Genomic DNA, 25,889 nt, shown 5'->3' on the forward strand with positions numbered 1-25,889 from the left:
GTTGACAGTAAGAGGTTTCAAACAAAAAGTATTGAAAAAAGTGGTTAAGAAATGAAGACAGGATTTTTAAGTTAAATTTTTAAGAGTTTTATCTTTTTTTTTTTTAAAGAGAAGAAAACAAGGAATTCTTCCCCCTCAAAAAAAAAAAAAAAAAAAAATCAGTCCTTGCTATTTAAAAGAGAATTCTAAGAAAGCTACTAGTCTGCTGAAACCCCATTGACCTCTTGCTGACAGCTCATTAAGTCAGTCCTGATGATTCTTAAGGGTTCCAGAAGTTGCCTCTTTCCCTTAAATTAATATGCTGCCTAGAAATTTTAACTCTCACATATCTCAGCAGTGATTTCTAATTGACACTGACTATGAATATTTTAAAGGTAAAATAGAGTATTATTTATTGGAAGCATATGTTTCTAATTAAAGGATAGATGATAAACATATCTGAAGTTTATATTAAAATTTTAAACAATGCCTTATAATTTCAAAAAGATTCTGTTTGTATTAGGATAGCAAAATGAGGAGTCCAAAAGTGGTTGTGAAATAATAAAGTTAATTCCTTTTTTTCACAAAGGAAAATTCACTTTTAAAGACTCCTATAGACTTCCAAACTTGATGTTTTATAGCACTCTACATTATATTTTATAATAAAAACCATAAGATAAATATTATCAATTAGTATTTTTGCATTATTCTATGTAATTTTTCTGTTTCATGCTTTTTTAAAAAAAATATTTATTTATTTGTTTTAGAATTGGTTGGACACAATACCTTTATTTTATTTACTTATTTTTATGTGGTGCTAAGGATCGAACCCAGGGCCTCACATGTGCTAGATGAGCACTCTACCTCTGAGCCACAATCCCAGTCATGCTTTTTAAAATAATTTTTTATAGTAAGAAAAAAGAAATATTCTAGCACAGGAACTTTCCTTCCTCAGTTGTTCTTCCCTACTTACTGATACCTTTACCAGCCTTATACATGATTGCTTAAATACAAAGAATCATTTTAACATTTTGTGAGTACATTATAATTATACATAATAATGGGATTCATTATGCCGTCGTTGTCCATGCACATAATTTGATCAATCTCCTTCCTAGTGCCTTCTCTTTCCCTCCCATCCTCCCTCCTTCTAGCCTCTTGCTCTACTCTAGTGATCTCCTTTCTGTTATTATAGGTATTATTTTAACTTCTAACTTTTATAAAAGAATATAAATTTGTTACTTGATTTACGCTTTCACTTGAGACAAAGGGAATAAGTGCTTTTGTACATTTTCATGAATACATGTAACTATTATTATAAATTTATTTTAGTATTAACACCATTGAAATTTATTGTAAATTTCTCAGTATATATGTTGTGATATAGTAGTTTATCTGCAAATTGAGTTGGAAACATTTAAAGTTAGACATCATTTAAGATATGACCATACATTTGATTTGCTAGGGGTCAAAGTTAAAGACTACAGTATCCATGTCAGAATAAGTAATGTTCTACTGTGACATTTAAATTGCAGATGGGTCAAAACACTTTTATCCTTTTGATCCCATATTCTAAAAGATATCAAAATTATCAAAATCATAATTGCTTTATTTTTGATAATTTAGAAAATTATTTTCAACTCAGAAATACTTCAGCAATGTAGAAATGGCCCTAGTTTAAACAAAACTAATTTTTGTATTCATCATATTTCAGGTTCCTAACTGTTTTAGATTAAGATAAAATGAATTGGATTATATTTTTAGGAAGAAAGCCAAAATGCACAAATAAAAAGATACGGTTTGACTTCAAACATGGGTTATTTTAACTTACTAAAATCCTAAACAAGCAATACCCCTGATTTAGATTAATGTTCTTTTGTTTATTTGTTTGTTTACTATGATATGTTTAAACTAAAAGCTATTTCATGATTACATTTAAGGCAGATTTTTGTAATCTAGTTCTCATCAGTTATTTGATGAATTGATTTAAAATACTGATATAATAAAAGTGAACTTTGGGCATTTCAAGGCCACGAAAAGCTTACTAAAAAGGAGAATTTCATATTTATTTTATCTCCCTCTGGATAATTGCATCTCTTTTTCTTCATAGCAATCCATAGGGTCAGTAGCAATCCATGCCAAGAGAGCCCAACCACCCATTTTTATTTTGTTTTTAATAGCTCAGAAATGATCATGTTAAAAAGGCTTGGTGGTTAGTCTTCATTTATAAAGCTGGTACTGGGATCCTGTTATGTGTGCCAACAAAGATAGGCTTCGGTGCTAATGTCGAAAAATCACATGAGAGTCAGACCCACTGGGAGCAAGTGATGAAATCCTTCACCCATGCGAAGTGTTCTCATTATAAAACATAGTCTTATTTTGACCTTGGATTTCTTCCTGGTACAATTACCAAATTCATGCCAAATCTTCCCCTTCTGCAATAAAAATTATCACAATGACCCTATTTCCTAGTGGAAGAAAATAGCACATTGGCTCAGTGTGTGGACATCAGGGCAAGATGCTGAATTCCCTGAAAATTCAGAAATAGGACTAAACCTAGGTAAAGTAGTTCTGATCCTGGCTGGGGTCAGAATCATTTATGGAACATTCTGATTCAGCTAACTGGAATCTATGAGAGATAAATCTCAGTTATCTGTGCTAAAAACAATTAGTATTTAAGTGACTAGAATCAAGGGATTAGAGTAGAAGTTTAAAATTGTTTTCATAAATCAACGTCAAGATGTGGTCACTTTAAGAGTCAAGTACAAAGTTTTTCAAAGGTCAGGAATGTGGTTAAGGCAATAATAAAATCTTTCCACTGATGAGAGCTACTACCTCTCTGACATCCTGTGAGTCCTTTGCTTGACTCCCTGATTCATTATTGGCTCATTTCCCAGCAACTTGAAAGATATATCCATTTTCCTTTCTTTGTTGTCTCCTCCACTGATGTACTTACTGGCTCTTTAGAATTGATATGCAGGAAATATTAAATGATTCTGTAACTATTCCAAATTTAACTTTTCCAATTATAAATTAATTTCCGCTCTTCTAAGATCACATCTAGTCTTGTCACAAAGTTTCACATCTTTTTTTATTATTATATCTATGAAACTTTGGAAACAAAAACAATGTTTTAAAGGCATATATTATTTTTAAAGTAATGTGCAATAGTCTGCAAGTAAGAAAAAATAGAAAAAAAAGCAACTCAGCAAGTACAATGTGTTTAAGGTTAGCTGGTGAGAGGCAACTTAAATATAAAGTAATATAAAGCAAATGCCACATAAGTGATAAAAAGAAAGATAAAATCTAGGAAAGAAAGCTCTAACCCAAATGATAGATATGATTCATAGGCACAGAGGAAAATGCAAAGGGAAATATGGATCAGAAGCAGGTAACAAGGGGACCTGAATATCATCAGCATGTGCACTTTATCAGTAGCAAGAGAAAGTCATTAAAGGTGATCTTACTTTTCTAAAAATTTTCTTGGATTTAAAATTTTGAGGGTTGGTGTTGTAGCTCAGTGATTCGGCAAATAGAGCAGTCGCCAAGCATGTGTGAGGCACTGGGTTCAATTCTGGGTTTAATATGTATATATTAAATTTTTCAGATGGTGCTTTGTCTTTAAACAGTGAAATTTCAGAATTTAATCTAATCTGTTTTTCCCAAAGTAAAAATTCAAAAATAATGTGGCTAATTTCTAAGCATGAAATTCCACTATATTCAGGATAAAAAAATCCTAGGAGCAAAGTCTCCAATGGTCTAATGTGTAGTATGTTATTAAATTTCATTTCCCAAAATGATCATTATATTGTTTCCTTTTCGATCCTTAGTGGTTAGCCATGTTTGAAGTAGCTGAGTGATTGTATTTGCCAAATATAATAGGACAGCAATGAAAGCTGTATACTGCCACATTTAAGGTAAATTCATTCAATATATATATTTATATGATATTCAAAATACTCTTCTATTTTCCTTGTTTAAAGCCCTGTATCTTGATGAACAATATTCAACAATTACGAGTCCAGCTGGAAAAAATGTTTGAATCTATGGGAGGGAAAGAGGTAAGTGTGTTTTTATTCCTGCACTTGTTGAATACTACTTAGAGATCATTAGCAGCATATCTCGTTAATCAAATTTTTACATGGCTTGTCAAAGAACGTAAAGTGATGATAATCTAAAATCCCATTATCAATCAAGGAAATTTTTACCTACAGCAGAGTACTTTAGTAAAGAGAAGTGTGAATGGAAGGAGGGAGAAAGCCTTTTGTCTTGTGTATATAGAGTCATATATACACAAATATATGCATATATGCTAATGATCTGTAAAGCACCACAAATAATAGATTTTTTATTGTATTGTACAATGTCAGTTTAATATTGATGTTTGTTATGAAATACACACTGTGGCATGAATGGTTTTGGATATATCAGTGGTTTATTTTTCACATCAAAAAAGCTATGTCAAAATGTGTTGTGTGTTGTGTCTGTAATGTGTCATGTCTCTGTCCAACATCTTTGGCTTCCAATTCCATGAACAGAAGAAGGAAGGAGAGAGATTCTTTTATGAGGTTTGTGATAGTATGCATCTGATCCTTTGCCTGGCTGTTTCTCTGACACTACACCAAAAGGCCAATGCACTGCCTACTTAACTCTCATTTGCTTGTTTGGATCAAGCAGAGTGAAACATTAGCTGTGCACTTGCCTCTTCCTGCCTGGCAGTCCTCCTGGCGCCTCCCCCACCCCCCACCAGCAGGCCCCCCAAACATTTGACTGTGTGAGGATTGAGAAATGGAGAAAGTGCTGAGGGAGAGAGTCTTGAAGCAGGTTTTCTTATTCACTCACTGTCCCCTCCCCATAATGAAACAATCCTGAGAACAATCCCAAGAACAGCTCATTTTGAGTGTGTGGATATTTCTGTTCAAAGTTAGTATACATTATCCTAACTGTGGTAAAATGTAGACATATGTAAAACTAGGTTGAAGTTCAAAGCACATATCTCTTTTATTTCTAAATCTGTGATGCTGGAAATGCTTTTTTATGATGGTGCTTCTTCATGTACGAAGTTGCTTTTAACCCTGAGAGGATATTTATACACGCCTCTCACTCAACTATGTCTGTTTCATTTTCAGTCTCTTAAAAAAAATGAAGTTGCTACTTAACATCCTACAAATGAGAAGCACCAGAATATGTGTGTGATGGTGCAAAACTTTTTAACATGAACTTTTATGAGCTGTGTTCCCTTGCAGTCTCAGTTTAATTTGCACAGAATAAGGCTTAATTCCCCAAAGTGTGTTAATGACTGTTGCAAGGTTGGAGGGCATCAATCTTATTTCAAACTTCATGTGCTAAACTGGTTGAGCACAAGCACTCAAGGATCATAACTTAAGATCCCCTTCTTAATTTTAGTGATGCTTTTATATTCAGACTTCTAAGTCCATTTACAATTTTGAAAAGTAGTAAATAAATTACTGATTTCTTATGGGAAATCCCATCTCCTTTCAGTGAATTGTAAAGACCAGGAATTATTTAAGAATGAGCTTATGTTTAAAATGTCATATTTCCAGAAATTTCTCTTCATGTTATTACTATTTCATTTTTATTCGATATGTGCTCTCCAATATGACTAATATATTGCTGAGCCGAATATTAACCAGAAAAATCAGAAAAGACAGATTAATCAAACCTGTACTTAGAAGAAACTGTATGGGCTAAGCCACCTGCTAAGTAAACAAGTTGTTAGGTGGCTCAGTTGTCAGTCAAAAATGGATTCTTATTTCAGATGAAATTACCAGTTTGAAATGTCCAAGTTTCACACTATAAATTTAATTTTGAGAACTCTTTACTGGAGAAAGTAAGGAAGACAGAAATGCTGAATGTGGTGAGCTCTCTTTTTTATAGCCATGCAATATCTATTTGTTAAACTCATACATAATTTAAAAGGAATTTTTAATTTAATAAATGAAATGAATGTCTAGCATCTAACTATATAACCTGTTGGATGGATAACATTGACCTTATTTTCCTTCATCTCCTACATTTAAATACCTTTCTTTCCTTTTCTCACCATATATGTATTCTCCTCTATGTTTTCTCTCTCTATCTCTGTCTCTCCATGCATAGTTCTTTTTCAACTTTTGTCTTTTTTTGCTAAGAAAAAAATTTAAGCAGGACCCGTCTGCATTGGCATAGGAATTGATAAAAGCATCAGGAGAAAACAAGACCTGAATCCAAGTCTGAGTGTGACATACAACCTTCTAGGCAGAAATTAAGTGAATTAATACAGAAATATGTTAGAGTCATTTGTTGTTAACATTCCACTAGACACAAGAACCTCAAAGTAAAAGGCAGATTCATTATAACACCCTTACCTGCATATGCCGGTATCTAAATGGGTTTCTTAATATGAGGATTTTATAAAGATGACAAGGATTTTATGAAGAATGACAGGATTCACCCTTCAATATGAAAAGTGTAAATAGCCTTTATACTTATATAGCCTTTAAAGGTTATATTATGGGAACTAATGCTAATTCCCAGATATTTCCTCACAGTGAAACTGATTATAAACCCAAAGGCAAACTTTCTACCCCTGATCTTATTCTTTAGGAGTTTATTAAATTTTGTCCCCTTCCATCTGTGCTGTAATGTGCAGTTCTTGCTACACAAATCTAATTAGTAAATATATGTTATTGCATTTGCTCCACATATTTTTAATGCCATGTGTTTCTAGTTGGCTTCTAACAACACTATTGCTTGCCTCTTATACTTTGCAAAGTGCTGGCTGCTTGCAGGCATGGCTGCATGATGCTGCAGCTCTCTGCTGCTTTAACCTGATCATTGTGTGAGGGCAGTTGCTCTTTGTTTTTTAGGATTAACCTTCTTTTCTCTGTGGAAACAGGATTATTTAAAACCCTTTTGGGGTGGAAAAATCCACTCTGTGTGGAGTCCAGGATGGAAACATTGTTGAACAACATTGGGATTATGTTGTTCAAGATGGCTCCAAATAGTAATCACTTAAGCTGTTTTCATTAGGAAGTACACACATGATGTCCCATGGGCCATGTCAACAGAGTTCTTTTCCAGGACCCTGTTTAATAAGAAAATCAAGAATGAAAAGCAAACCACGAAATTTCTTCTCCTAGCAAATGACTTTCCAAAAGCTTCTCTGTGTATAAGAGTATGTTTTACAATCACAACTTGATTTCTCTAGGTAATACAGAATAATTTTTGTGAATTACACAGAAAAGTAACTTTCGAAATGAGGACCAGATTATTTTCATAAAGCACATCAAGTGATATTTTTTATGTTCATACAGTTTAGGAATCACTATACTAAAATAAAAGAGCCAGCCCAAGTTATAAACTGACTTCAGAAATCAGAGAGGTTAATCATTTATACCCCTATCCCCATACTGTGTTACCTATCACATTATCACACTAGAACAGAAAAATCATTATCAGAATGCCATGTGATAATTGTTGTTCACTGGTGAATGTTTATTTTATTATCTTTAACAGCTCAAATAGCTCTAAAGTAAAACATATTTTTTTGTTTTTATTATTTTAATAGCTTGATTACTTCATGAATATAATTCAGCATATATCAGTTACAAATACTTAGTCTGCATTTATTTGGTTACAGAAACATATGGTTATAGCACATGATAATGACTTATCAATGTTTCCTTCATCTACAATCTAATTTGTATAATATATGAAAAAGAAAATTAAATAATTAAAAATTTAATTTTTCTTCAGGAATTAATAAGTACTGGTTATATAACTCTGTAAAACATGGTAATTTAGAAGAATTGTGATTATGTGTAAGTGAAAGGTAAATTACTTCTTTGCAATATTGTATTGGTACATTCCTTTCAAACTGTAGTTTTCTATAGGCCTGATAATGCTTGACAGTCCTTCAAATTCTAGAAGTTAGCCATAATTAAGATGTTTAGGAAGATATGGGGTTGGTTTGTTCAGCTAAATTCCCTCATTCTTCTAACCACAAAGAAGACAAGTTGGCACAATGGTAATGCTATCTTTATTGATATGTCTCAAAGATCATGCAACATTCTCATCTCATGGTGGTAAATATCCTATAAGAGTGACTTCCACATATATCCAAGCTGAATAGGGCCAAGAAATCTGTGACAAAACCCCACAATCCTAAAATGTGTATTTTTAAGGGGCGGGGGATAGGCTACCAGGTATTGAACCCAGAGGCGCTTACATTGAGCCACATGCCAGCCTTTTTTATTTAATTATTTGTTTATAATCTTGAGACAGGGTCTTGCTAAATTGCTTAGGGCCTCAATAAGTTACTAAGGCTAACTTTGAACTTGCAATTGTTCTGCCTCAGCCTCCTGAACTTCTGGGATTATAGGCATGCACCACTGTGCCCAGCCTAAAATGTGTGTATTTTGAGGAATAACTGAGATATTCTTTTGATTCAGAGATGCATATCTATATCATATTTAATTTTATTGGTGAATTTAAAGTGCCAATTAGAAATTGCATTTGCCTGCCCAAAAGTGTATGTGTGTATGTAGCTCAATGAAATTCATTGCAGAACCTATTAGTAAAATGGACTTCATCATTAGCTAAGCAACCCCAGACCAAAGAGGAAAGAAACTAACCTCTGTCATTTTCTACCTGGCACTACCCTCTCATTATATGTGCAAGAGGATTAAAGACCACTGCTTTAAAGGAAATGATCCTCCATGCCAATAGTTACTGAATTTTAACATGCATAAAAATTACATAGTCAGCTTATTAAAATACATTGCAAACTCTACTCTCAGGGTATTTGCTTCAGTAGGTCAAGAGTGGAGCCCCATTATTTTTATTTATAACAAATTTCTAGAGTTACTGATGCTACTAGGATAGGGACTACATTTTGAGAATCACTGTTCTATGATTTTAAAACAGGGAAAAGATAATTAGAAAAGAGCACAGAATACCTTTTTCTTATTTGTGCTCCACTTTTACCAGCCTACTTTCTGGTAGGACTTATTAATGTGTCCTTCATCTACAATCTAATTTGTACAATATATTGAATCTTGATTTGATGTGTTTGAATGGTCATTGGGACAGCAAATGATATTGCATGCAAATATTTGTGTCAAGGAATGTAATAACTCCAAAATATAGGTGACCAAGAAGCAATCATATGGAAAAGTCCAGCACTTCCCCAAAACGTTCTACATTTTGTACATAAACTTATAAAAAGTGATTTGATAGATTTAAATTTAATATTCAGGTTTCTGATTTAACTTAACTTCTCCCCTCAATATACATAGAAATATAATTTAGTAGTAAACAAATTAATAAGGGTCAATTGACTGTTTTATCTTTTTCAGCAACTACCAGATAAATTATACAGTATATACTGGAAATAGTTAAATAACAAAATAGTCAATTTCAACTCATTCCATCATTTTACTTTCAGTTCTAAAATTGTTTCTTAAAGAATTTAAAAACTTTGTAAATGGTAATATTAAAGTATCCATTGTTACCTACTTGTATTCATTGTATCTGTTGTGTCAGGAATTACCATTAAAAAGATGTCTTTGGCCTCAAGGAGTTACAAGGAGTAAGATCTTGTAAACAGAGTAGAGATACCTTTCAGCTTTTAATGAAAGAGATACCCAGAATCCCAATGCTCCATGTCTGTCTGGACCATTCTAAACATTTCTTCCCCTGCAGGCTGAATGCTTTATAGAAAATAGAGACCAGAACAGGTGGAACATGAAAACAGAATTTATACCTTCATTTGTCATTCAACAAATATTTATTTGCTGAGCACATATTACATGCTGTAAATTTTACTAGGCTCTAAAAATACAATAATTACTAAGATGCACTACCCCATTCCACCCTCCAAAAAAAGAACCTTGGACTCTGTTAGGAGAATTCAAGGGATTAAAGAGATAAGACTCATGGGAGAGAAATAACAGTCTTTTTAAACTTAAAAATATTCTTTAAATGAAAGTTGTAATTATTATATCTTGATCTGCAATAGTCCAAATAAACTCCAATCTCTGGATTCTCGTTGTGTAAATAAAGCTCAAAAGTAAGATTTTTAAAAATTATTTATTTTTAGATGTAAATATCACAACACAATGCCTTTATTTTTATGTGGTGCTGAGAGTTGAACCCGGGTCCTGCTCATGCTAGGCGAGCGCTCTACCGCTGAGCCACAATCCCAGCCCCAAAAGTAAGATTTTTATTTGAATTTATTTTAATTCAGTAAAAGCAACCAGTTTTATAGTACCAGATAAAAAAGATGACTGAATGATTAAAGTGCTAGCCCTTTATTTTCAGCATGTAGATATTGCTTGATTCTCTCCCTAACCATCTCTGCAATTAGCGTTAACAAATAGGATTTAATAGAAAATTAAAAGAATAAGGAGGGCAAGAAGGGCAATTTGTATTGAAGTGATTTAATAAATGTTATTAAGAATCCAGCACTACGACCACATAAAGTCTGGCTAACAGATGAGCTTGTGAAATTAAGGAAGAAACTATCAAGGTGGTATTGAGAGGTTTCTGGGCTGGCAATCCATGTCAAAATGAAATACAGGTCCCAGCAGGTGCTCCTTGTTAACTTTGTTCCAGAGAGCATTAGAGAGATCAGAGGGTCACTCATATACTGCCAAATCTCCTTTTAGAATAACCTCTCTCTGAACCTAGAGAAAACTTAAGAACAGATACATGACACAGCCAGGAGGGAAAGAAATAGTTTCACAAAAACTGCCATCCTCTATAATAAGGCCATGTCATTATTTTGTTGTGATCACTCTGACTTGCTCACACCTGTCATAACAAACCATAATTCAATGTAGTCACTAAAAAACTTCCTTTTCCACTTTTCTTGCTTTTTGGTCTTTATTATTCTCATTTTTTTGATTGACACCTAATGTACATATTTTTGTGGTACTACGTGATGTTTCAATTCATGTATGCAATGTAATGATCAACTCAGGATAATTAGCATACTTATCAAGTTTATCATTTCTTTATAATGCAGTCAAAAATCTCTCTTGTAGCTATTTTGAGATACACAATGCACTATTGTCATATACATCCCACTGTGCTGTAGAACCAGAACTTATGCCTCTTAAAAGTAACATTGTAGCCCTTAACCAGCCTGTCCCCTTTCCTTCTTCCTGATACTCGAAACCTAACCTCTTAAACCCAGACCATCCTCCCTCATCTGTTACTTGACAGATTGACAGAGTAGTCCTCAGAATCCTCAAGCATTTCTCTTGATTTTGTTGTTGTTGTGTAGTAGGGATTAAACCCAGGACACTTTACCACTGCATCCCCAGCCATTTTTTTGTTTATTGTCTTTTAATCTTGAGACAGGGTCTCACTAAGTTGCTTAGGGCCTTGCCAAATTGCTGAAGCTAACCTTGAACTTGCAGTCCTCCTGTCTTATCCCTCCAACCTCTGGGATTACAAGTGTGCACCACCATGTCTGGCTTGGCTTCCTCAGGCATCTCTTGCACATGTCTCACTAAGGATGCTCTGTTCCTATCCCTTGAGGTAAATGGGTACTGAATTCAGTTAATTGAACGTGTATTCATAGTGGTGAACTGTGGTTCATTATGAATGAGGTCACATGAACAGCCAAAAGGAAAAGAGAGTGGGGCAGGGTAAAAAGGCAGTATTAAGAGAATAATGTTCTGAACATAGATTGTCTCATTTCTTATATTCTCAACATATTCCTACTTTGTACAGTTGTACAGTTAGGCAGCTCATAGATGAAGTTAATAAGCTTCAGATTTCTTTACAAGTTATTTCTCCTCTTGTTTTCTCTGACTTGGTTAATAGAATACAGGTGCTTAAGGAAGAAATGTGAAAGTCATCTTTGACTTCCATCTTCTTCCTCCATATTTTTTGGGGTGTCAAACATGATTTATGATATATCTTTTAAATGTTTTCTCCATTTGTCCTGTCCTTGTCACTTCTTGATTCAGAATTTTTCTTACCTAGTCTATTAACAATTGTCTTTTTTTAATGAATATCTTCAGAAGGCAGTTGCTTCAGAGAAAATAACTTCTAAAAGTGCTACACTTCAATCTCAATGTTGCTCCAAAACCATGACACATTATATAGGTGCTGGTTTTTCTCACTTCAGAAAGAAACAAGGTGCACTATATTCTAAAATTCTGTAGTTAGAAGGTCAAGAACCTTGTTAGCAATCCATAAAGTTGAGGGATGGTGTGCGGTGTAAGCGAGAAGGGAAGAAAATGTCTAAGAGAAAAGAATGACATGTCATTCAAACGAGACTTGGAGATGTGATTTAAAGAAAACAATACAGAGAAACAGGACTTTGCTACATCTTCACTAACTCAAAACTACACTGAATGAATTTCAAAAGATGAGGCATTCTTTCCACCCCCCCCCCCCCCCTTTAGTTGTCTAGGCTAAAGAAACTAATATATCTCAAAGGCATTTAGTTGATTTGAAGCACAATGACAGTGGGATTCACTGCATACTCTTTAATTAGGATGGGAGACAGTTACTGATATTCTTCAAATTTTTGAAACCAAGTAAGAAACAGCAATTTATACACTGCAACTGATACTTCTAGCATAGCATTCTTGCACATCTAAATGGAATAAGGAAATATGGCATAGTCTATCTCTGAAAATGGTCATCCATGTTCTAGAAGAGAATCTCTCTAAAGAGGAATTTTTAAAAAGAAACAAAAAAGCAGAGTAGCATTGTTAGAGCTAGGGCACATTTGTCTGCAATAGAGAGGACAATGTGTTTTATTTCTGACAACACAGTGGATTATCCAAGTGAGCACCATAGCTCTACAAAGTGATTTAGGGAATTCAGGGACTTTACTCTAATGCTAGGTTCAGTAAGGAATTTTTCAGTGTTTCTCAAATTATATATTTTAAGTTTGACAGGCCTTATAAGGTGAATAGATTCTGGTAAGTAGAAAGGTTGGAGAAAATTGAACTCTTCAAAATAAAAGAAAGAGCAAGAACCCAGAGAAGATTTTGAGAAATGTCTTGTAACACTTCTCAGATCGAAAGCCAGCTTGAGGGTTTGGCAAGTGCTAAGATCGGATTTGGATTTATTAAACAACTCTGGGTACAACATTTAGAAGGTTGGAAGGGGAAAACAAGAAACAAGAGCACAGCTTACTCAGAGATGATTGTACTATACTAGACCAGAAAAAGTCTGAATCAGGAAGTGAAAAGAACAGGAAAAAATGGAGAAAACATTTTAGAGATATTCTTCAGTCATATTTAATATCCAAGTAAATATGGAAGAAGAACACAGAAGTCGAAGGTGCCTTTAATAATCATGTCATTAACCAAATCAGTAAAAACAAGAGGAGAAATACTAAAAGATGGCCACGTAATAAGTTCCATTTTTGATATACTGCTGTGACTGAGATTTGTGTGCACTATCAAAGTGGAAAAATCTTAGGCACTCAAGAATATAGACCTAATGTTCAGGCATTATATTAAGACTATGAATAATAAATCTGGGAGTCATAAGCATGCAGGTAGTTGAAGCCATAGTCATGAATGTGATTGCTCAAAGAGAGAATGTAGATTCAAAAGAAGACTAGAAAGGAAAAATAATATGTCAGGGGTACACAGAGGACTTAAGGCAACAAAAGACACAAATCTTCAGAGAAGCAAGAAAATAAGAGCTTGAGAAATTGAATAAAGTACAGTGTGATTTAAGCCTGAGTAGGATAAATAAGGCCACTGCATTTGGCTATTAAGAGATCATTGGTTTTCTATATGTGACGATATCAGTAGTGTATTCACAGCAGAAACCACATCATAGAGGATTAATGAATATTTCAGAGAGAAGGATGTGGAGTCAACACATTTTGTGCTAAATGTCCTAAGCAGTTTGAAGGTCAAGATATTAGCTACATGTCAATGAGGGGGAAGTTCCAAATAAGTTGAGTATTCTGTCATTAGTTGTTCAATGTTTTTTATTTTAACATAAATGTTTTTGGAGCATATTTATATGATGAGGCATCAATTAAAGAAACAATAGAGGGATTGAAGATGAAGAGAAAGGGATAATGGATAGAACAAAACCTGGAAGGAACCATGAGCTCAAATTAAACATTTTTTCTGAGAAATAAGGATTTCTTTTTCATAGAAATAGGGATGAAATTTGCATTTATTAAAGTATTTAATTTAAAAATGTTAAAATATCTAATACAAAAATATTAAGGAATTTATACAAAAGTATTAAAGTATTTAATGCAAAAAAATTGAAGAATTTAATTTAAAAATATTAAAAAGGATGAACCCTTTTTAATGTATAAACATCAGACCCATTTTCTAGGGAAATGAGGGCCAGGTAGTAACCTTCTTTCCTGATCTGCACTTCTTTAGATGAGCAGATAATAGCATCCTAATACTGATAAGCTGAACACAAGGCCAGGCAGCCTAGTAACTTAGATAAAAGAAAGGAAATGAGATAGTAGTAAAACTGTGGAAAAGAAAGAAAACTCACACTAAAGATCTTTTAACTTCTTCCATGTAAAGTCTGTTTTATAAGAGTTTGTATCGCTGTATCTGAAGAGTCTCAATGTCACTTTGCAGCTCACTGCCAATAACCCTAGCAAGATCTTGATGGTCAATTTAGCAATTGCTGTTTAAAGAAAGTGAAAGAATGTATATTTTCTTTAGGTCCATAAGGAAACAATTTGTGCTGGAAAAGAAAACCCACACATACACAACACATACAGAGTTGGTTTGGTAATCATGTTTCCTCAACTAAACAAATATCAGGGCATAATCTAACATGGTCTGGCAATAACACAAATATTTGAAATCAACACTAACTTGGTAAATACAGGATATGGTGTTGCAAGGAAATAAGTGATTTCAAAGGCAATGGGATTCTGTTAATAGTTGATGCCAGGTTATCTGTCCCAGGAGAAGCAACCTCTGGAGAATAGAGCTGCTCCTGTCTGCTCTCAACTCCTTCCTCAAACATTTGGTAAATTCCTCAGCATGAAGGACGTTGGGACAGACACCCATACTAGAAAAGTAAGGTAAAATTCTATAGAAGAGATAGGCTTATAAGAAAATAGTTATGAGAGCACTATATGCACATTAATAGGGGAAAAAAGGACAGTTAATGTAGAAGCTAAAGCTTCTATTGACAGGGAGGAATGTTGGAGGGAAGATTTGCAAAACAAAGCGCTAAGTAATTTGCGTTTTAAAGGAAAAGTGAGGCTTAAGGAAAAAGAACTTAATAGACAACTTGCCTATTGCTCTCTTTCCTAGACAAGTTATTTATATTTGAAAGCACAAAGTGGTGTAAAATATCTCAAATGTGTAAAAGCTCAGTGACTACCTATATATGACTATGGTTTATTTTGCTCATGAGAACTATACTTCACTGGCCTAGATTTTAGAATTCCCAAACCTTTCCTAAAGAGGGAATGAAACCTTAAATTATAAATTAGAATTCTACCCAGTACCTTTAAATTGTCATTGACTGTATTCCCCTTTATATGGAAACTTTGTTTATTTAGCCAGCTAATTAAGTTGTTGAGGTACACATGCTAATTCTGTCTGTGCTATAGAATAAATGATTAATAATGATTTTCAAATGCTTAAAAAATTTTTCTGTTCTTTTTATTTTTAATAATAACTTTAAGTAATAAAACAATAACCCAAGTTTATTTTTATTATTATCACATAACTTGGCTATGTTTCAAAAATTGCTGAAAAATATTATGTAGCTTTTTACTCTTTCAAAGTAGCTAATAATTTTTAAAATATACCACTTGTAACTTAGGCAAAAAAATCTTAAATCCCAGTTTATTATTTCTTAAAACTTTAGAAGGTTTGTAGGAGCAATTTAGACACATATAGAAATGCAGAAAGACTCGAGTATTGGTAATTTTGTTGCCTAACAAGATTACCTTATAATTGGATAAATATGATGTACATGCCATTTTTCTCATTGTTGCAAAAGACATGTAATTTTCAAGAGTCATACAATTGACCTTAGAATTGCTGTGCCTATCTTAGTGGTATTATTTAGATCAGAAACTGAAACTAAAATTTTCCCTTTTGGCTTGTTTTTCATTTGACCTGGTTATAGGACCAAAGCATTCCCTTTGAACCTACTTAGAAACGCATTAAAACAAAGCATTAAAACTGTCATCAAATGTTCAAATTACTGTCATCTTACAATTTCAGATTTTGAAGTAATAACCAGTTATTTGAGAAGAATACCTAAGATAGATTCAATAGTTTTATGGGAAAATAACAATTTCATCCAAGTCACCTACATAATTTTGTTTGTATAATTTCAAAGTTATTATACTAACAGGTAGACAAACCACCTTAGTGTGTACATAAAACTAATATGAAAACTAAATACACATTTTTAATTTTAATTAGGTATATATGACAGCAGAATGATTTTGATTCATTGTATACAACTGCAGCACAACTTTACATTTATCTGGTTGAACACGATGTAGCATCACACCATATGTGCATTCACACATGTACCTAGGTTAATCATGTCCATCTCATTCCACCATCTTTCCTACCCCCATATCTCCTCTTCACCCTTCCCTCCCCTTTGCCCCACCAAAGTTCTTTCATTTTTTCCCATGTCCCCCATCCATTATGAATCATCATCCACTTACCGAGGAACGTTTGGCCTTTGGTTTTTTGGGATTGGCTTACTTAGCATGATATTTTCCAACTCCATCCATTTACCTGCAAATGCCATAATTTTATTCTCTTTTTATGTTGAGTAATATTCCATTGTGTATATATACTACAGTTTCTTTATCCATTCATCTATTGAAGGGCATCTAGATTGCTTCCACAGTTTAGCTATTGTGAATTAAGCTGCTATAAATATTGATGTGGCTGCATTACTATAGTAGGCTGATTTTAAGTCCTTTGGGTATAGACCAAAGATTGGGAAGCTAGGTCAAATGGTGGTTCTAGTCCAAGTTTTCTAAGGAATCTCCATACTGCTTTCCAGATTGGTTACAACAATTTGCAGTCCTACCAGCAATGTATGAGTATGCCTTTTCCCCTACATTCTTGCCAACATTTATTGTTGTCTGTATTATTGATAACTGCCATTCTGACTGGCATGAGATGACATCCTAGAGTAGTTTTGATTTGCATTTCTCTAATTACTAGAGATATTGAACGTTTTTTTCTTATATTTGTTGATTGATTGTATGTAATTTTAGAGATGTCAATTGCTCATTTGTTGAATTAGTAAACATGAACAGCAGGTACAGGTCTCCTGTTTCTGTCTAGTGACAGCAATAACTATCAGTTCATAGTGTATGATAGAAATGAAACTTAAAGTACTACAAACTAATTCTTATAATTTTGTAAGCAATTCCATGAGGAGTAAACTAGTAATTAGAAAAGTTTTTGTTTGTTTGTTTTATTTTTTAGCAAAGGGGCTGATCAAAACTCAATTGTTTTAGTCAGTTAACTTCTTAGAAACCAAAGTGCAGTAGGGGTCTAGCTTAGTGGTAAAGCACCCCTGGGTTCAATTCTCAATACCTAAATAAATAAATAAAATGCATACTACCCAGACAAGAACAAAACCAGATCCAGTCATCTAGAGAGATCACTGGCATTCTTTTTGCCTACTATCCCATGACCACTCTCACTAGGGAGACTTGGGAGATGCAAAGATGAGGAAGTGCCCTGGTAAAGTTGCAGCTCTAGTATATTAGACACATAGAAGTGTTCCTTTCCTGGAGATTAGTGCTCTATCTGACGTGCATGTGGCGAAAACTTGCTCTCAAAATGTGGGCTCTCTCTTCACCTCATTGATTATTTCTTTTGCTGAGAAGAAGCTTTTTAGTTTGAGTCCATCCCATTTATTAATTCTTGATTTTATTTCTTGCTCTTTATTTGTCTTGTTAAGGAAGTCAAGGCCTAATCTGACATGATGAAGATTTGTGCCTACATTTTCCTCTCTTAGGCACAGGGTCTCTGTTCAAATTCCTAGGTCCTTGGTCCCCTTTGAGTTGAGTTTTGTGCATGTGAGAGATAGGGGTTTATTTTAATTTTGCTACTTAGGGATTTCTAGTTCTCCCAGTAACATTTGTTGAGGAGGCTATCTTTTCTCCAATATATGCGTTTGAAGCCTTTGTCTAGTATGAGATAACTGTATTTATGTGGGTTTGTCTCTGTGTCTTATATTTTGCACCATTGGTCTACATATCTATTTTGGTGCCAATACCATGCCATTTTTCTTACTATAGCTTTGTAGTATAGTTTAAATTCTGGTATTGTGATGCCTTCTGCTTCACTTTTCTTGCTAAGGATTGCTTTGTCTATTCTGGGTCTCTTATTTTTCCAAATGAATTTCATTGCTTTTTCTATTTCTGTAAGAAATGACTATGGGATTTAAATTGGAATTGTATTGCACTTTCGTGGCCATTTTATGTTAATGTTAATGTTGCCTATCCAAGAGCGTGGGAGATCTTTCCATCTTCTAAGGTCTTCTTCAATTTCTTTCTTTAGTGTTCTGTAGTTTTCATTATGGAGAGCTTTCACTTTTGTTATGTTGATCCCCAAGAAATTTTTTTTGAGGCTATTTTGAATGGGATAGTTTTCCTAATTTCTCTTTCAGAGGATTCATCGCTGATGTATAGAAATACATTTGATTTATGGATATTGTTTTCATATCCTGATACTTTGCTGAATTCATTTATTCATTCTAGAAGTTTTCTGGTAGAGATTTTTGGATCTGCTAAGTATAGAATCATGTAGTCAGCAAATAATGATAGTTTGAGTTCTTCTTCTCCTATTCCTATCCCTTTAATTTCTTTTGTCTCTCTGATTGCTCTGGCTAGAGTTTTAAGGACTATGTTGAATAGAAGTGGTGAAAGAGGGCATCCCTGTCTTGTCCCAGTTTTTAGAGTAAATGCTTCCAATTTTTCTGCATTTAGAATGAAGTTGGCCTTGGGCTTAGCATAGATAACTTTCACAATGTTGAGGTATGTTCCTACTATCACTAGTTTTTCTAGTGTTTTGACATTAAAGGGTACTATATTTTGTCAAATGCTTTATCTGCATCAATTGATAAAATCGTATTAATCTTATCTTTAAATCTATTGGTGTGATGAATTGTATTTATTGATTTCCATTTGTTGAACCAAACATGCATCCCTGGAATGAACCCAATTTGATCATGATGCACTATTTTCCATTTTTTGTACGCAATTTGCTAGAATTTTATTGAGAATTTTTGCATCAATGTTCATCAGGGATATTGGTCTGAAATTTTTTTTTCCTTGATGTGTCTCTGCCATGTTTTGATATCAGGATGATACTAACTTTGTAGAATGAGTTTGGAAGGGTTCCTTCCTTTTCTATTTCATGGAATAATTTGAGGAGTGTTGGTATTAATTCTTCTTTGTAGATCTTGTAGAACTCAGTTGTGAATCCATCTGGTCCCAGGCTTTTCTTGGGTGGTAGGCTTTTGATGGCATCTTCTATTTCCTTGCTTGAAATTGATCTGTTTAAATTGTGTATGTCCTCTTAACTCAGTTTGGGTTGATTATATGCCTCTAAAAATTTGTTGGTGTCTTCAAGGTTTTCTATTTTACTGGAGTATACATTTTCAAAATAGTTTCTAATTGTCTTCTGTATTCAGTAGTATCTGTTGTGATATTTCCTTTTTCATCACAAATCTTAGTAATTTGAGTTTTCTCTCTCCTTCTTTTCCTTAGGGTGGCCAAGAGTTTGTCAATTTTATTTATTTTTTCAAAGAGCCAGCTTTTTGTTTTGTCTTTTTTTTTTTTAATTGTTTCTATTGTTCTAAATACATCTTTTAAATGAGAACTCCCCCACACTCCCCCCACCCCCGCCTCCACCATCTCTATTTTCAGAGCCATTCTTTGGAGGTACAGAAATGTGATCAGGGAACTGCTACCTATAACTGCAGAACACCAAAAGGGAATCTCTTTCTTAATTCCATTTTTCCAACCTTTTTATACAATTGAAATCAAATTAAAGTTGGAATTAGAGGAGTAATAAGAAAATATAATAATAAATTTCCAGCTTGCATCGGTCCCTAGGATTGGAGCAGGCAGTCCACAAATGTTTTCTTCATTAAAGTTTAAGAAGCCATGATTTGTTAGGCTAATTGAGTTTAAATACTATTGGTCTTAGGTTTTTTAAAGTAAGTACATACCATCTGTCTGCCTTTGAGCATCACTGGCCTGCAGCTGATAATACCTGAAGAGAACTCTCGGAATGTATTAGACTCCGGGTATTTTAATTTTCCCATTCCCAAAAGAGTCTTATACTACGGCAGCCTGTGTGTCTGTGTGCAAGGGCAGTGAGCACATCTGATACTAAAAACAAACAAACAAACAACAACAACAACAACAACAAAAAAAAAAACAGATGGCTCTGATAGAGGGTCAGAAACCGAGCAATCTTAAAAATTACCTGGATTTGAGTTGACACTGACATCAAGGATTGAAGTGATATAATCAGAAAGTCTCAGATGACAAATGCAATTTTTGATTTTCATTTTAATGTTTTTAGTCATGTTCCTACAGTCTAGAGCTACCCAGCTGATGAGAATGTGAATAATACTTCCTCCTAACCATTTCTTAGCATTATAAAGTACTCTTAGAGGATTATAGAATTTAGGTCAAGAATTTAGGTAAACTCAGGGAAACTTCTTGGTCCTGGACTAGGTCCCAGGAGATTAAACTGACATTGGGTCCTATATTTATTTGATATGCTTCTTAGATTGTCTCATTTACAGTAAACCATGCTTGAATTTTTTACTTTCAAAAGTTGTCTTTATCCCTTCCGTTTCTTTTCAGTAGATCAACTTGTGTAAGAACTATAGATATTAATGGTAGGAAACTAAATTTCTGAAGAATAAAGGAAGGAAGATTGACTTGCATTTTAATTTCAGAGAATATTCCAGGTTGCCTTTCACATGAATTTCTCTCTGCTTGATACAATACATCTATTATAAAGTTTTCATTTTGTTTACAAACAAAAACATGATTTTCTACATACTTGGTAAAGTATGTGTTGAACTTACCCATTAATTGTAAAAATAAATTCAAGCTAGAAGATTGGCAGGCTATTGTTTGTGTTTACTTATAGTAAGCTATTTGGTAATATTTACTAACAATATTTTAAGAACAATAAGATAAAAAGAAAAATTGTCTTCTAAACTTTGCACTGTTTAAGTGAGCATCACAATTAAATTATCTTGATTTGGTTATTTTTCTTTTACCCCCAAATTTGCTATGAGATTACCTCTAAATTCTAAATAATTGAGGTCCTGAAAAAAAATAAAATGTTAAGATTTGAATCTTGAACTCCAAGTTACAAATGACACCATGGAAGTGAAGTCAGACCTATCAACTCCAGAAAAACATGGAGTATGTAGATAGTTTGTTTCTCCCATTAATTTAAAATTCTAAAGTTGGGAAAATATATTTTCCAAGAATGAGCAATATGAATACAAGTTTAGCATCCCTAATCCAAAATGTTCCAAGCTCAAAATTTTTTGAGTGTCATGACAGTACTCAAAAAGTTTTAGATTTTGGAGCATTCAAAGTTTCAAAGTTTGGGATAACAAATGCTAATACAGTAAAGTCTAAGCAAATATTCTAAAATATGGCAAACTCTGAAATCTGAAACACTTATGGTCTCAAGCATTTTGGATTAGGTATACTCAACGTGTTCTCAAAAGTTAACTTTTAACTGAATTTATATTTCTAGTGGGTCTGTTGCTTTACAGTGATATTGAAAACTAAAATATATTTTGAAGCAACACATATATTTAACTACTGTATAACACATTAGGCTTTCTAAATTATGAAAATATAGCACTCTGGATGATGTTTTGGTCATGTCTTGAATCCCATTGCTGTAATCAACAAAACTTTGCTATCTAGCCTTATTTGTAAGCATGCCATGCAATTCAATAAATTTTTCATATGCAAGAACTCCCTCCCCTACTTCTTAAAAATTTCCTAAACTTTTTGATTTGATTTCAAAGGCAAAAAGAGAGGGAAAATTATGTATGTGTTGTTTGAATATAAGAAGAAAATGCTTCTAATAGAAACAAAGGCATAATTCTCAAAACTCCAAAGTAACATTGTTTATGATCTTTCTGCAGCTGGATCCCGAAGCTAGTACCATTCTAAAAGAACTTCAAGTTAAACTCAGTGGGGTTCTGGATGAGCTCAGCGTCACATATGGAGAAAGGTAAGTGGCCTGAGTAGTTATTATCTAAATGTGTTAGATTTCATTTGTAATATTCATGCCTTCAGTGATATTCCTCTGACTAAATCCTTTTAGCTTCCAAACCTGATATAAGTATAGCCTCCTCTGAAAACCTTTTGTGACCCCTCCCTCTAATAGTGATGTCATGCTGAATGCTCCCCAGAACTCTAGGTATCTTTCATTTGGGTACCACTTGCAACACTGTGCTCTACATTTCAATTTACTGGTCTAGTTTCCATCATTTTCTTCTGTGCTCCTTAAGGGCTGGAATCATATCTTATACCTGTCTGCAATCCCAGCATGTAGAGGTTGGCAATTGGCTATTGAAAGTAATGGAGAAAGGTAAGGAGGAAGGAAACAATTTTACACATGAAAGAAATACAGGTTGTGCTCGTGGCATACATGTCGATGTGGTTGTGCTTCAGAATGCCTGAATCCCTAACCCTGTATCAAATGAAGTCAAGATTCTCCACTTTAAGACTTAGGAATCTGATTGCAACTCTCCCATAGGCAGGAGTTTGGAAACTAATGACATATCTACATTTTTTCCATATTTAAAAAAAAAAGTCAACTTAATTTGTACATGGTATGGTTATAAAGCAAGAGAAGTTCACCATAAACAAATTTGATTTTGGTCCTGTGCAAGAAGCATCTCACTATCAAATGTTAAAACAGAAACAAATACATCTTTGAAGAAGTTCATTAATTTACTATAGAATTTGATTTAAATATTAGTTCAATACATGTTGACTTACCAATTTAAACTATGTGTTCAGTTTTCCAATGAAAGTATAAAGGTTTCTTCGATAGCAGGGACTATCTCTTTAAACACTACTCATTACTTAATATGTTGTAGAGAGATACATTTGCTCATTACCAATGCCTTTTTTAATCAGAAAGATTAAACAGAAACAACACTGAAAGCATCATTTTTTTCCCCTCACATACAAGAATAAAACACAGTTAAAAAAAAAAAAACATACTTATCCTTCTCTTGATAATCAGAGTTGTGTTAACAACTCCTTTAGCCAAGTGGTGTCGTCCTTATGGAGCCGACCTTCACAGCTCAGGTGCTGAGCAGGAGACTCAAGCCAAATGGGAGATTAGGGTAGTTGATGCCTCTGCTCAGTTCTGTTAGCTGATCTGCATGACCTTGCCTACTTGGCCTGAAAGTTAATCAGCAACAGGAAGGTAGTTGTACCTGGAATTGGAGAGGCAGCAGTTGTTCACAAATGTGGGGTGTCACTGGCTCTGACACTTAGTGATGGGGCTTTGGCTCAGCCATTTCAGGAGTGGGGCCATTAGAAGGGCATCTGAAGTGTTTTAGTTGTATGAGTTCGGATATTTTAACCTAGATATTGAAACCCTTGGCTCCCCATAACCCATTCCTTCATTATTTTTTAAGTATAGAAAATAATTTAGCATTTCATTCATTTAGGGCTATTCGAATTATTAGAGTAAACAGGCCGTATGTCACACTTTCCCTATAAAAAGAATAATTATTATATGCCCGTTGCTATGATACATAGATGGCAAGTCCACCGTGATCAGTGTGATTTGTTGCAAAGCCAAAGTAGATAAATTCAGTCTCAATCTATCCTTCTTCAGGTCTAAATTAGCAATATAAAGCTTTAAAAATAAGTACATAATTAACCTCAAAAATCAGTTTGATTTTATAGTATTAAGAAAAACAATCAATTATTCTACTATATATACCAGCTAGGATGACATTGCCTTAAAGCCAGAGAAGAGCCAAACCACACATTTGAAACATGGGTAACTGGTTTCCTGATGCATGACTACAGGAGTTCACTTCAATGATTTATTAAAGATGTTCTTAAAATTTTCAAAACTTGTGCCACTTAGATTTCTGCTTACACGTTTATTTTTCAATTTTTTGTTTGTTTGTTTACTGTGTCTTTCTTACTGATACCTTTAGTACCAGAGGCTGGCTGGATTAAATATACAGAGGACTCAGGAATATTTCATAGGAATTCTTCTGAGTATTTGACTCCTTGGGTGTTAGCAAAGTCTGTTATTATTTAGTGGCACTACTTCTATTCAAGCTAGTTAATAAAAACTTTTCCAACCAGGAAGGAAGGAAGGAAGGGAGGGAGGGAGGGAAGGAATTTTTTGGTGAATTTACTAAAACAATTGATAGAGACAAAGGCTTTTTAGGTGAAATGCAGGTGTTTGTTTACCCTGGTCTCTTGTAATCATAGAGTGGTATTGTCCATGAAATACTGAGAATACTTCTTCCATATGCTTGATCCCGCACACAGAGCTGGCTTATGATTGAGTTTACAATATAGATCTGTTTAAGAACCTACTTTTCACATATTTGAAACATAAATTTTATGCTCTCTGCTCAAGTCTCTCATCTCATCCCCATGCCTTGATTTTGAGAATTGGTGCAAAAGAAAGTAGTTATTTAAAAGATAATTCTTATTAAAGCCATCAGGATCATTGATGACCTAGTGGAAAATCAACCTGTTAGAAATTTCTAATATTGTTTGCCTTTCGTTTCTATCCTGTCAAGTGTCTACTCCATTAGCCCCATTAAGTACGCATACCACCACAAAGACCCAGACCTTGCCCACTTTCCCTACTATTCCCTTTTCCTCCCTCCCTTGCAACTGCTACCTTATAAGAGGCCAGACACAGGTGCAGCCAGATAAAAGCCAAATAGCTAGGATTAATTCCTCTGAATAAGAGTTTGGAAGAGCTTATTCCATTGAAACCTGATAACCATAAAGATAGATAAGAAATGAATCATACCCAGAGGGTTCAGCAGAGATCCAAAGATCAAGGAACCAATACAAATGGCAAGTCTAGAGGGGAAGAATGATGTTCTCAACAGTACACAAAACCAAGGAGAAGTCTAGATCCAAAGATGGAGACTGGCTGCGCATGGTGGTACATACCTATAATCCCAGAGACTGGAGAGGCTGAGTCATGAAGATGACAATTTGGAAGCCCATTCTAGCCAGTAAGTGAGAGTGAGACAGTAATTGTTCAAAAAAAAGTGGGGGGAGGGGGAGGCTGGGGACATAGCTCAGAGATAAAATATACCTGGGTTCAATCCCCACAACAATTTTAAAAAAAAATGATGGGAGACAAGCCAAACATAATGGTAGAAGTAAAATCAGATCTTGAATATATGCCCCAAATTATGAACCAGTGTGTTTACAAATCTGCTACTAAAGAACTAGGAAAAAGAAAGACATCCAAGTTGTTTAGTTTAAAATCTATTAAAGATTCATCATACTAGGTAAAAGCAAGAATTAAAAAACAAAGTAAGGTCTCATATATGCTATAGGAACAAGTACATCTGCCTATTTTATTAATTGATGTACTCTCAGCACATAAAATAGTGATTGGCACATAGTAGATATTTATTAAGTATTTATAAAATGTGTGTACATGAATAAGCATGTATGTTTTGTTTAATTCATAATGAAAGCATTATATGGTGAAAAAGCCTTATATTCTATATAAAGTTTGGGTAATTTAGACTTTTCAAATAAAATTAAAATCATTGTATGTGGAAGAAGAATGGGACTGACTTGCTCTCAGTACTTTAAAATACTGAGTGGAGGGCTGGGGATGTGGCTCAAGTGGTAGCGCACTCGCCTG

The 25,889-nt window shown here is 34.0% G+C and overlaps 1 protein-coding gene across 2 annotated transcripts in view; it reads left to right on the top strand.

The window, feature by feature from the left end:
- The window catches only part of Unc13c (unc-13 homolog C), a 539,205-nt gene that overhangs the window by 431,612 nt on the left and 81,704 nt on the right, over positions 1-25,889 (top strand). For both annotated transcript variants that reach the window (XM_076848586.2, XM_076848585.2), the window contains 2 exons: positions 3,963-4,040; positions 22,147-22,235. In XM_076848586.2, coding sequence (XP_076704701.2) covers positions 3,963-4,040; positions 22,147-22,235 — 167 coding nt within the window. The remainder of the gene's footprint in view (positions 1-3,962; positions 4,041-22,146; positions 22,236-25,889) is intronic.

This window comes from Callospermophilus lateralis, chromosome 3 (assembly GCF_048772815.1).
Source record: "Callospermophilus lateralis isolate mCalLat2 chromosome 3, mCalLat2.hap1, whole genome shotgun sequence".
NCBI lineage: Eukaryota > Metazoa > Chordata > Mammalia > Rodentia > Sciuridae > Callospermophilus > Callospermophilus lateralis.